Source organism: Brachyistius frenatus, unplaced genomic scaffold, assembly GCF_029030835.1.
Source record: "Brachyistius frenatus isolate BFR_SWC_R1_liver_20210118 unplaced genomic scaffold, ASM2903083v1 Contig_248, whole genome shotgun sequence".
NCBI classification, from domain to species: Eukaryota; Metazoa; Chordata; class Actinopteri; family Embiotocidae; genus Brachyistius; species Brachyistius frenatus.
In genome coordinates, this window is record NW_027210847.1 from 213,911 (window position 1) to 228,035 (window position 14,125).

Here is a 14,125-nt window from a genome sequence, read left to right on the forward strand (position 1 = left end):
AACACAATTACAAGAGAGTTGCTTGGTAGATTCAATCAAACAACCGAAAATATCTAACCCTTCTCTCTCTGAACAAAAACAAATAACTGAAAAACAGCAGATGAGGTAATTACACTAAAAACAAAATATCAATAGCACTTGTTACATTTTTGTATAAAGTTAATATAATGCTGGTCTGAGTTCAGCCTATTGGTCCGGCCCTCCACAACAGTCCCAGTTTCTCATGAGGCCCTTTGGGAAAATTAATTGCTCACCCTTGATCTATAACGTAGTATTCCAAGTTACTTTTACTTGATCAACGTAAGCAGATATGCATTTTTTGGACTAGTGGTATTGGCGCATTTGCAAGTTCACCATGGACCTTTCTTGAGAAGAGAGCGCAACAAATTTTGCATGAAATTTTTGAGGAACGGAAAGAAGTCGCAGAAACCAAATCCCATGAGTTGGGGAGTGGGTTGCAACGATTGTGTTGTGTAAGGGCCGGTTAGTGCTGTGTTCCATTATGCATAACAGGAACATTCTTCTTCTTTTAATCATACCTTTTATTTGGCTTTCAAGCATATGGTTTGCTAACTGTGTAACGCAGTTAACAGGCTACAATAGCCATGATTTGTTTTGGACTGCCCAACTCTCGTTCCCATTCAAGTCAATAATGGTTTGTTGTGGTGTAAATTATTGTCATTGAAATAAATTGATTTGGCTCAGAGAAGTCAATGTTTAATATGCTGGTGTTACCAGACTTGGTGAAGAAGTAAGGAGGAAAGAGTAAAACAGGTATGAATCAGCTGGAGAGAGTGATATTACATACCACCCAGCACTGTTTTTGTTTAAGTTTGGATCAGGAAGAGCATGTTATATAGCCATGGGTTTACGATGGGAATGTGAATGTAGTCTGTCATTAGACCTGCTGGCTTTTACACTCACTGATGCCATTCCAGAAAACAGCTCCTTCCCGACATGCGAGGTAAAGTCAAGGTGAGGTTAGTGATCTTTAATTGTCTTTACTTCAGGATGTAAGTCCTCAGTTCCCAACATGACAGAAAACAGTTTGGCCTAACTGGTTACATCTTGTTGATATATTGCAAGACGACTGTAATACGAGTCTCTGCCAAAATGGGAAAAAGGATCAACGGCAAGCAGGGACAGGACCCTCAGACTACTTCAGCCAGTTTAACAGTGTGACCCGCTGTTTCCCAACTGTGGGTGAGTGCTGAGTAGATCTTTAACAGGACACATCACTGAGCGTAAATATCAGCAATATGCCATCCTTAAGTATGACACAGTGCTTGGACTGGAGTGTTATCTGTGTTACAGTTACTCTCTGTCCTGGCATCCAGTTAGACTTTGTTTTGCTCTACATGTCAAACACAGCACTGATGAGTGATATGTTCTGGCTCATAGTGAGTGTTCCTATTCATCTTGAGGATGTTGGATGTGGTGAGGGTCAGGGCTCTGTCCAGGCAAGTCAAGTTCTTCCATTCCAAACTGGGAGAAATATTTCTCTACGGCGCTGGCTTTGTGCACAGAGGCAGGGCATACTGACACAGTAGAAGGACAAACTGTTGTAGGACAGCTGCAAAGTAAGACACTACTATCTAAAGCATTATTGTATGCTGCATTGACTTTTGTTTGAACCGGGGGGGAGGGGGGGCTAAACCAAGGCTGCACAATTCTGGATAAATTGAGAAACAGAATTTATTTTTGCTTACAAATTGTTTTGTAATATAAATGTTTAGTGCATTTACCTGATTGCTAATGTTTGATTTCTTACCAGTGGCTACGAGTGCACATTTAACACATATAATTCATTGTGTATACATGGCAGCTATTTTTTTTTTTAATTTTATTGTTTCCATTCATAAGACTTCTTTAAAGGGGTATTTGTATTGTAAGTATTGCATTTCCATAAAATTAGAAGACAACAGGAGACAAAGTGTTGTAGGACACTACAATTAGTGTCCTACAACACTTTGTCTCCTGTTGTAAAGCATCATTGTAGGCTGCATTATAGGGCGACTCTGGTTCAGATGGTGGAGCGGATTGCCCTCTAATTGGGAGGTTGGCGGTTCAGTCCTTGGCCTAAGTGTCCTTCCGCAAGACACTGAACCACAAGTTGCTTCTGATGACGTATCATCGGTGTGTGAATGTATTCCTAATGGTGAGCATATTGCATGGCAGCTCAGCTGTCAATGTGTGTGTGAATGGGAAACTGTGGTGCTTTGTTACCACTAGTGATAAAGAGCTGCATAAGTGAAGACCATTATGACTTCATTTTTATTGGAACTAGGGGGAACCACAATTTTTTTTGATTAGAATTGAGGTCATGATTCTATCTCGCAATTTTTTTTTTTGCCATATACAGTATTTCTAACTTTGCCAACTACTTTAAGTAACTAAAGCTAAATTTTGCCTTTTTGTCTTTGACTGATTTTGACTTCATTGTTTCCTTTTTAGTACTGTGGAGCCTTTATTGCTCAATGACTGTTTGAGATTGTGCCATATCATCTCCATCATTGTTGCTCTAGTTGTAGCCCCTCTTTGTTCCTATATTTCCTGTTATTTCTAAATTTGTTTGTCACCACAAGTTTTGAAAAAAAAATTTACAATCTGCCTGTTTCATTATGGCAATGATGTTGAAATATGATCCAGGGCATTACGTGAGCCCTCAAACCATGCCCACCTCATGGAACACCCCCTGGTCTGCAGGCTGTAACTATACCTTATTATTTTTTGATCTACCTGATGTCTCGAATAAAAATTCAGCAGGATCATTATCATTTAGAAATGAGATTACAGAGGCATCAATCGAGATTGCAATTTTAATATGATGGATTGATGATGCAAGCCCTAGACTGAACAAGGAAAAAAAAAAGGCACAGAGCAAATGTGGGTGTCTGTATAAATTTGGCCATAGAGTGAAGGAGTGTTGCTAAGGTGAAAGTACTAAAAATACCCCAATGGTGTACCGTCTATACTCATTCCAATTTTTTTCTACCAGCACAGTTTATGTTTTTTTTAAACTGATACTAATACGTTGTTTTACCAGATATATAACTTAGGAGTTATTCCGTTTTTATCTCAGAGCGGCTGCGGCTCAGATTGTAGGGTGGTTGCCCCTTATCGAAAGTTTGGCAGTTCGATCCCTGGCTCCTCCTGTCTGCTTGCCAAAGTGTCCTTGGGCAAGACACTAAGCCCCAAGTTGCTCTTTATGGTGTACTACTGGTGTGTGAATGTATTCCTGATGGTGAGCACCTTCCATGGCAGCTTAGCCCCATTAGTGTTTGCATGTGTGAGTGAATAGGAAACAGTGTAAAGTGCAGACCATTTACCATTTTACCTGTATCTGCTGGATGGCAACTGTTTGCAGACATGATATAATTAATGATTTAAAAAAGTGATAATGTTTTTATGTTGTGATTAGAACTGTCCCAAGTAACAGCCTTATCTTTAGCTGGACCAGCATACCTTTGATAGCCTCTTCAATGAAATATTTAACCCTAGAGGTATATTTAATAAATTAAAATCTCCAAAATGGTAAATAAAAATGTTTCTTTTCTGTGCGAGTTCTGGGGTGAGTGTCCTTGGCAAATGTCAAAGAAATGTTGCAGGAGATAATTGTTTTCAGATACATAAACAGGATATCTGCACCTATGTGACCAAAACAAAGAAAACAAAAAAAAACTGATGCAGCTTTTAACATTTTTGTATTACCGTGTCTCTAATCATGTCAGATTGACAGAATTTTGCAACAGTGATATCAACTATAACGTTATCAAAGAAACCACCCTGACTCTACAGCACAAATAATACTATGGCTGATATTTTAGACTGCAGGTCATACAAAGTGCAAATTCTTGTTCTCAGAGCAAACTCCATACTGTAGCTCCAACATTTCAGCTTTTGCTGAACAATAATAATTGAAAGCCTTATTTTCAGCTACACTACAACAGATTTAACAGCTTTTACATGAAAACATGTCACTCTAAGTGATTTTAAAACATGAAAATCCCTGAAATTGTGAATACAATTTTATTTTTTTGTATACACTAAAGGAGTCAACTGCCAGTGGTCATTATAGGGTCTGAGTTGGATGTGGAAAGTGGGTTGGGGACCATTTTAAAGGCTGTTTTGGCACACAGCTTCTTGAACATTATATTTTCTGTAAACACAAGCATTGTTCATGGGGACAGGATATAACATGTTCCTCTATGCACAGGCTGATTATAAGGTGCTTTCTGTGGGAGGTCTGGGGTACGTGTCACAGGCAAGCAGTGAAGGAATGTGGCAGGATGACGTCTGAAGCCGTTTTAAGATAGAAAACAGATCCAACACAAATTATCAGTGAAAACTAGAGTGGGATAAGAAACTTCATTGATTTCTTCGGAAAAAGTAGCAAAACACAGAAAATAGAATTAAAAAAAAAGGCTGTTGTATGGAAGTTTGTCGTATAATACATACTTTATAACAATTTATGGTACCCTTGGGTTACAATAACAAATATTTTATAGATGGTTCAATGGGAAGTCTTTCCCCTGCTGCTTAAAACATATATGTAGCAACCCTAATCTAGTCTTTTATAGCAGAAAGGCTCATGTTGGAACCACAACCATAAAATCTGATAAAAGGTGATAAAAATCAGATGTCACTGAGAAACCATCATATCATATACCATTTTACAAGAGTAATGACAAAGCCTCAGGAAAAGGCCATTATTTGCTCATAAGGAAAAAAAATTCCTGGCAAGCTCAGTGAAGAACAAAACACAGAATATATGAATATAAATTTAGAATGAGCTAAAACTCTCTAACTTGTATTTACAAAAACAGTAAACAACATTGCCATAAACCTCTGTTTCTTTAATAAAGCGTGTATTTATACTGGTTCCTATGCTTTTGCATATAGACCCAGTCTAGTGACATTGTTTTTTGTACTGTTGGGTGCCACTTTACATGTATTTACAACCACCTGTATTTATGAGCATTTATAATACTTTACTGTCACTGCAATTAGTATTACTACAGTTCCATGTGGTTCTTTTCAAAGCTCTGCTGCTTGAACTGAACATTTTCCCCTTTTTGTATGAAATTGCTGAATTCTGTAATGTTTTTGGTTTTGGTCATTTGCTTTGCTTTGTTGCATTTGCCATGTATATGTGTTACAGAGATCAGGGATAGGAAAGAGTGATACTGACACTATTTGTTTTACATATAAAATGCTTTAGACTGAAATTTTTCATTTCCTTCACAGCTCCTGAGCGATCATGTGAATGGGTAAAAGCGCACAGCCACATGCAACATAATCATCATGTAACCAGAGCAAAGTGTAGCTTCTTCTCAAGAGGAAAGGTATCCTTTGTTTTACTAAAATCTCTAACTGAGGTGTGTTTCTGAAAGCGATCCTGCTTTTGTGTGGAGACGACCTTTAGAGATCCTACTGGAAGTTACCTTGCGACCGACAGTGATGGGTTCACAGGGTCAAACGCTGGCCTGGACGTTACTTCCAGTGCTTTTGCTGGGAATGATCTGCTCATCGCACAGTTCTCTTGTGAAAGTCAATAAGAGTTTAAAGGTGAAACGGGGTCAGTCAGCCTACCTGCAGGAGGGTGACCTGCAGTTCCATATCCCCCGTCAGAAGGATGCATGCAAGGTGGAGGTGGTGTTAAATGAGCCCATAAATCAACGAGTGGGAAAACTCGTGCCTCAGGTAACGGAAAAATCCCCTTCTAACAAAAACCCCTGCTTGTTCCAGGCAATTTACTAGGGGTAGTAAAGTAAAGTTGTCTACTTTGAAGGCTCTCATTCTGTAGCACTTTTTGGGAGCTGATGTGCAGGAAACCACATAACATTAGTGTTGTGGTAATGATGAGATGAGCTGTTTTCCCATGTTTCAACTTGGCTGTAACCACAAATTTTATATACAGTATCTATTCCACCAATCTTACCACTACGCCACACATGTGCTTGCATTTGCTTTCACTTAATTACCAAAAAAGTTGGCCACGTCTGCATGTGCTCACAGTATTACTTAAGTATTACTTAAGTTCCTTGAATAATGCTCAGACGAATCTATGAATGTAGTTGAAATCTAAATTTAAATCTTTAATCTGGTCTGGATGCGAGGATGTGGATATAAAATCATTGTAATTGAAAGCAAGTTGTCACATATGTCCTCACTCATTATACTTGATGACACAGATTTGTCCCTTTATTTGTTTAGGTATTTGATTGCCATTATCTGGCTACTGAAGTAAAGTATGTCCACAATGGCTGTCCATTTTTAAAGAAAGACACTGTCAAGTTTCGCCTATACAGGTACAACACCAGGATAAGTAAGACATTTTTTTGTTTAACTGTGTATCACTACAAGTGATTTTGGATAACACAACTCTAATTCCCTAAAAGTTGGGATGCTGTGTAAAATGTAAATAAAAACACAATGGGATGATTTACAAATCATGTAAACCCACATTTAATTGACAATAGAGAAACGACAACATATCAAATGGAGAAATTTCGAAATTATGCATATGCAGCATATGTTGCCACTCAGACAACATCTTTTTCAGGGAAGGCCTTGCTTATTTCAGCAAAACAAAGCCAAACTGCATTCAGCTTATTTTACAACAGCATACACCTACAACAGGTGTTCAGAGACTGACAAACCTCTGTCTTTCCCAAGTGATTTTTATGAGGTATAGATTAATTTCACTCTTTTTTTTACTGATATCATCCTACAGCAGGAACTGATTGATGCTCTAAAGCATTGCACTTGTTGCCTACTTCTCACCTTGAATTATGATTTTATATTTATTTCTTATTTGCTCCTCAGTCCGTTTGACACCTCCGGGACTGCAGGTGAAATGATAAGACTAAAACGTTCATACACGTCAGTCCAGACTTGACATATATTGAAAACATTTGGCGCATCATGCAACAGAAAATACAACAGGTAAATTCCAAATGAGCATATATTTTTTGACATGTTGGTAATATGTTGTCTTTCTATTTTCAATTAGCTATATATGGGTATACATGATTTGCAAATCACTGCATTCTGTTTTTATTCACATTTTACACAGCCTCCCAAGTTTTTGGGCCCAAGGTTGTATTTCGTTTTTTTTTTTTTTTTTATCTTATTGTATACTTAAAATATATTTAACAGACACAAAAATGTGGTAAAATGTGAGTTTACAATTTATTTTGTAAAGAGTCCATTGATCTCTTGGGTTATTATCTTGTGTTTTTTGACTAGGTTCACAGAGATAGAAACATACATGGAGGTGTTTTCTCTACATGTGGACATTATGGAACCTGAATGCAGTATTATTAAACTGGGGCCCAAATCCCTGGAGATACCTGACTTCTATGGCCTCTCTGATGCTGTAGATGGTAATGTGGTGTCTTTCCACTATGAGAGGAGGTCTAGTCTGGAATGTAGCATCCACCTCAATGGCCATGACACCCAACTGCCGGCCCATGGCAAACTCGTCACTGGAGAACCAGAGAAAGCTGCCAAGAGGGGGGACGATCCAGAGAGCTTCATCCATCTGCGTCAACAACTTGGTAACCCCTTATATCCAATTGTAAATCCTAAATACGGAGTTTATTTAAAAGTGAATTGGAGACATCCTTACTAATACAAAAACAAGTAAACAGAAATACAACATGCTTCACTAATAGCTGGTTAATCACTGTGAAAAGATGGAAAGGTATTTTTCCCCTTTAAGTGATTCCTAAGTTGTAGTAACATTTACATATAATATCTGTCAGTGGTTGTATAAAACACAAATTTAGTTTGTAGATTCTTTGTGTGACTATCACAACTTTTAGATCATGTAAATGTCATGTGGTGTGGTATGGCAGGCAGTCAGGCAGCAGACTGGAGTGACTTGTGAGTTCCCGAGGTTCGACACAAGAGGGCAGCAGACTGGATCATTTGCATGGTTTCCCAAGGTCCGACACAAGAGGACAGCAGACTGGATCCACTAGCGTGGTTTCCCGAGGTCCGACACCAGAGGGCAGCAGACTCGATACTGAGAGTATGGACCGACACCTAAGGACTGCAGGACCAGGGTTGATATAGTCTAGGGTGGTGATCAGCAGGATTGGTGGCAGCTGCTCGGACTGATGAGTGGCGTGACCATGGGAGGTGACTGGAGGCGGGCAGAGGAGGACACGGAACAAAACACAAGCACATGGCCAAACACAACAAATACACCTGGGAATGACAGAACACATGAGGAAAGGAGGTCTGGGGAAACAAAGGTCACAACACATAGGGTCAGACAGTAAATACACTCTTGCAGGAAGATGACACTCCCAACTATTTGTGCAATCAACATTTTTCTTTCAGTCCTTCATTGTCAGCGCCACTAGCTCACATTCATTAGGGTAAGAATTTCTCCCACAGTGTCTTTTTTTTGATGCTACCACTTTTTTTGCAGAAAAAAAGAAAAAAAAATCACAAGCTCCCCCAAATTGCTTTAATTTGCGTCAGTTATTGCGATCGCAAGATTTCCTGGAGGGACTGATTAGTGTGGTTCTTCCCAGGGCGATACTTGATAGTGCCACTCAAAGTTGGCAAGTTGAACAACCCACATTTGTCCTACAGCCCCTAACTTTGCAGTAGACAGATGAACAAGGGAGTTGTTATTTGTCACACCCAATCTAGTTAAGCCAAGGTTTGTTGATACGTTTGGGATATTGGGCAGTCCATCCAGATTTGTTACATGCAGGGCAATGATGAGTAGAAAATTTGCATTATGATGAAGCATCACATTCTGTGCAGTAGTAAATAATGATGGGGCAGCATGATCGTACAAAAGGTTTCCATAATCAAGTGCAAACATAAAAGTTGACAAAGCAAAAGTTTTACAGTTTAGAAAAACAGACAGAAGGGAAGAGGGTTATATTTTCAGTTTTAGGGTAAATATTACATATGTATCTTGAGTGACAGTCTTTTGCAAAGACAAATTTCCAAATAGCAAGTATGATCTGGGTACAATTTAGAACAAACCTTTAATAATATAGTTACCAGGAATACAAGTGTATGATATAAGGAAAGCATCAAAAGCAGCCTGAAGATGAGTAAGAGATGGGGCTATAGTAAAATTAGAGGCTTATAAAAATGTGTCATCTGCATTTCAATCCTGGTTGAAGTACAGATTGGGTACAATCATGTTATTTGAAATAATGTTAATGTTAATTGACTAAGAATAAACTCCTGTGGCACCCAATTCAAACTTGAAAGAGCGTTTGATTTAACACTTGCAGCAACAACAATTTGATTTCTCCTTGTAAGATAGGTGTATGTGGCATTATCCAGATTGTACACTAAGTATGTTAAAATATGGTTATCTCTGCATGGTTGTGTCATTATTCAGATAATAAAGCCAGAGCTATGTGTAAATCTGAAGATTGCCTGAAGGGTCTGAAGCTAGTGACGTTCATGAAAATTTCCTGTGACGACTTCCTGATGTTGGGGCTAAGGTATCAGCACAGAGACCCTCCATCTCCAGATGCAGACTACATCGCAATCACACTCAACCTTAAGGACACCAGGAGTGGTAGTATATACCAGGTAATTTGGCAGCCCAATTATTTACCATAAATGTATTTGTCAACCTGGGGTATAAAATACAGATATTCCAATGTGATGGATCAACATTTACCTGTTATCAGATATTTATCAGTTTTTTGATTTAACAATGTACCCAGTGGCTGCACAATGTGTGAGATTTCACATGTCTGCAGTGTTAGAAAGTAAAATGTTTGTACAGCAAAAAGTACAGATCTGATTTTTTATCTTTATACTGTGTTGTAGTCTGAACAGGCCTGGATTCCAGTGCGGATAGTTGGTGCAATGCCCAACCAGCCTCCCAAAATGTCCTTCATGTCCATGTTTATCCTGGAAGTTGACCAGTTCATCCTCACTCCACTCTCCACTGCTACACTAAATGCTGAAGATGAAGAAACTCCCCAACAGCTTTTGGTTTTTAACATCACCAAACCTCCTGTGGATGGCTTCATTGCCCATCTGTCTGATCACACTCGCCCAGTCTCCTCTTTTACATGGCTTGATCTCAATAACATGCTCATTGGGTATCAACCACCAAATTCCTCACATACCCAACGTAGGAATTATGAGGTACCATGTCCCTTAATGGGGTATTTTCTCTTGATTTTAAATATATAAAACAATACATTTTGTGTTATTACTGGTATCTGAAAAACATTTTTCTACACAGGTGGAATTTGAGGTACATGATTTTTTCTTTGAGAAGAGCCCCCCAATGACTGTTCACATGTCTGTAAGAAATACAGACACAAATGCGCCCAGAGTGTCCTGGAACATGGGTATGTTGGCATTGCAAATGCATTTAAGCTGATTATACAAAACTTCAGACATCAGCCTTTTCACATTAGCAGCAGACAGCTGTTTATAGTATGAAATGTAATTGTAGACCCCTACCTAACACCAAACAGCAGACAGTTCAAGTTACCAACAAGGTAGGGAAGAAAGTCAAACATTTAGCAGCTAAGGAGTCATGTTTATCTAAGGAGATGGTGGACACCAAAGCAGAGTTAATGACTAGAAAATGAATACTTGACATAAATTCGTCAGTTAACTAAAAGCACAACTCAAATGAATGCCAATGAATGCTACTTTGTGTGTATGCCTACATATATCAAAGCATTGGTAACTCTTTACCTGGCATTTAAACATTAATACACCAGGCTTTCAGTGGTTAAACATGAGGAAACAAAAAAACTGCTGCATAAAACTAAAAACTGGCTTCCACCAAAGAGGAAGACACAGGAACTCATTCTCATGTAAAGCCTTGTAAACGCAGTCAGTTGTTCTCTAAACACATGGAGCTGGATGCTCAAACATTACAGCTTCGGAATATCAGATTTTTTTGGTATTCTCCATAATGAATTACGGTATAGTGTTTACTTTGTGAAATACTACTTTTTCTAAGAACATTCTGTTTTGTAGGTCTCAGCCTGTTAGAGGGTCAGTCTCGTCCAATAACCTGGGAGCAGCTCCAGATTGTAGATAATGACAACCTGAATGCTGTTCGCATCATCGTTGTGGATGGTCTGCAGCATGGACGGCTGACTGTCAGAGGTACTGACACAACCACTATCTACAAACACAAACAAAGTTACACCTCGCTACTTAGAAGTTCGAATGACAGAGATAACCAGATAAATCTGGTTATCTCTGTCATTCGAACTCAATGAAACACGCACAGTTTAAATTTAGGGAACATAACAGTGCTGGCATAGAAAGCTGAGGAGTCCAAATCAGGAGAAGTCTCTTAGCGTATTGGGAGTGTTGTAGTATTCACATTAATATAAACCTGCTCTGTCAAGGACAAACTGCTCCACAGAAGAAGCATGGTAAGGAGACATGAGGCATGGGTTTTCCCCTGGTGCTCTGGCTCCCCCCACAGTCCAAAGAAATGCTTGGCCATAGGTGTGAATGTGAGTGAGAATGGTTATCATTATCTAGGGCACATAACAACATAAAAAGATTCAAAGAATCGGTAGAAATCTCTGTAGAGAAGAGAAAAGGCTGAAAACCAATATTGTATGGGTGTGATCTTAGGGCACTCAGGTGGCACTGCATTAAAAATAGCCATGATACTGTAGTGAAAATCACTGCAACCACTGTCTGTGCTGCACATCTCCAGGGAGCAGGAGCAACATGATTGGGAGAACGGTTATCCTATGTAACAAGATGACAGATGTCCACTGGGCCACCGGACAAAAAAACTAGATTGCAAAGTGGCCCAGCAGATTGGGGTAATAACTCCCTATAAGAGTGTCAAATCAGCCATGAGCCAGCATTTGTCCCAATTCCAGCTGCCAGGTTTATGCAATGGTCCAGCGGTTTTCCATCAGCATTGATTACTGGCCAAGCAGACATAAAGGTGGGAGCAACAATTATCCAATTATCAAAACATACTCAATGAATAATATGTGCCTCAGGATCTCATCACAATATGTCTGTGCATTCAAATGGACATCAATAAAATGCACCTCTGTTTGTTGTCTGTAGCTTATGCCTGCTCTTGCCATAACCTCACCGCCACCATGGGCCACTCTGTTCACAAGGTTCACATCAGCATACCGTTGCCCATACAAAGCAATTTGCGCTGTCTGCCATCTGTGTAGTGTAAATTATGATCAATCCGTGAGGAGAACACTTTTCCAAAGTGCCAGACACCATCAAGGGTGAAAATTTGCCCACTCACAACTGGACGAGTTGGGCCTGGGTGTGTGTGGTTGGACATACTTCCTAATTCTTTAAAATGAGTATGCAGAGGATTTATGGTAGTAAAATGATTATTGAATAAATGGGCAACCGCTCGGGTGGACATTGCTGTAGTCGGCATTCCAGTCGCATGCACTCTTAAAATGAAAAATGATAGCAAAACAAGTGTTGTCTATACATTTTGTTTATAGTGTTGTATAGAGGCTGCTGGAACGCTACTATCTTCTCAGTGAGAGAAGAGCTTTGGTTCCCAACATTACTCATCATTGGTGCAAAATCTAAATTAGAGACCACTACCATGTAACTGTCCTGTAATCAAATATGACTTTTTAAAATTGTATATCTATTTTTATTTGATTGTTTGATGTACATTCTAGGTGGAAAGGGCTTCATATTTACTGTCAATGACATCAGAGTGGGCACGGTCCGATATCACCATGACAACAGCGACTCCACCAAGGACTTCATAATCTTCCGCATCAGAGACGGCCACCATCAGACCCGACACAAGTTCCCTGTCAAAATCCTTCCGAAGGATGACAGTCCTCCTTTTCTCATCATTAACATGCTGCTGGAGATCTCTCAGGGGAAGATGGCACTGCTAAGAGGCACCACACTCCAGGCTTCAGACATGGACTCCAGTGATGACTACATCCTCTTTAACATCACCCGCCCTCCAAACGCAGGAGAGGTTATGAAAATCCCCGGTCCAGGGCTGACAGGTCAGGACAATGGACTTAATTTTTTATCGATTTTAACATAAATTGCATTTATGTTAATGTTTTAACCATATTCTTAATTTTATTCCAGGTTATCCTGTCAGCCACTTTCTGCAAAAGGACCTGTCTCAGTCCATGGTATACTATCGACACCTTGGGAACGAGGTGTTCGATGATTCTTTTGAGGTGGTCCTTTCTGATTTTCATGATCCACCCAACCTATCAGAGCCTCAAGTGGGTAGCAGAAACACAACTCTAAAATAGTGTTATTAATATTTCTATAAATTACCTCAGGCTAAAATGAGGGCATAGATTTGTGGTGTTATGTGTTCAAATTGTGCTGCTCAGCCCATCCAGACAACAACATGATGTTGTGGATAAGCTGTGTCTTCATTTGTTTACCTGTTTTCGTCATGGGTCACTGTGATTGGCTCAGCTGTGTATTCCATCCAACTGCCAAGACAAACCACCTCCCAGAGAAACGCTGCTCCCTTTCTCAGGTAGCTTAAATCAATTTTGCCACATCGTCATTGGTCTATCAATGTTCCTCTAGTGCTTGTGTCACTATTGTAATTTCGCTTCTTACAAATTATATAAAGTTGTAGCCAATCTAGTTATAACGTAGCGGTGCTGCCAGTGGCAGAACTGTATAGTGAACTAAATAGTGAATTAAATTTATCGTTGAGATTTCGAACAGCACTACAAAATGGCTGACGCGCTATATAGTGGACTATACAGGGATTTAGATTTTTCGAACAGTCTAAAACAGGCCTGGGCATTGTACGTCCCGCGGGTCACATCCGGCCCTTTGGCTGTCTTTTTGCCTTTTTTTTTTTTAATTGTGAAAGTATGTTGATTGCCAAGTGTATTGTTTGAAATTGAGGCAAAATGAGACCTGTCAGTGGGCGGTAGGAACAAAATCCGAGGAACTTAAAGGATCCAATTTTATTTGCACTTTGTTTTCTGAGATCTGAGTTTTTTGGGATTCAAACAAACAACCGAAAATACCCAACCCTTCTCTCACTGAACAAAAACAAATAACTGAAAAACAGCAAATGAGGTAATTACACTACAAACAAAATATCAATTGCACTTATTACATTTTTGTATAAAGTTAATTTAAT

At 39.3% G+C, this 14,125-nt stretch overlaps 1 protein-coding gene across 2 annotated transcripts in view; it reads left to right on the forward strand.

The window, feature by feature from the left end:
* Nucleotides 1-5,361: 5,361 nt before the first annotated feature.
* Nucleotides 5,362-14,125, forward strand: part of LOC138634092 (FRAS1-related extracellular matrix protein 1-like) — a 245,503-nt gene continuing 236,739 nt past the window's right edge. Inside the window, exons 1-9 of one of the 2 annotated variants that reach the window (XM_069720714.1) lie at nt 5,362-5,703; nt 6,217-6,311; nt 7,252-7,562; nt 9,383-9,579; nt 9,823-10,146; nt 10,247-10,355; nt 10,999-11,130; nt 12,660-13,004; nt 13,093-13,235. In XM_069720714.1, the coding sequence (XP_069576815.1) occupies nt 5,461-5,703; nt 6,217-6,311; nt 7,252-7,562; nt 9,383-9,579; nt 9,823-10,146; nt 10,247-10,355; nt 10,999-11,130; nt 12,660-13,004; nt 13,093-13,235 (1,899 nt within the window). In that variant the 5' untranslated portion in view covers nt 5,362-5,460. The remainder of the gene's footprint in view (nt 5,704-6,216; nt 6,312-7,251; nt 7,563-9,382; nt 9,580-9,822; nt 10,147-10,246; nt 10,356-10,998; nt 11,131-12,659; nt 13,005-13,092; nt 13,236-14,125) is intronic. The other variant, XM_069720711.1, reaches the window with a different exon arrangement.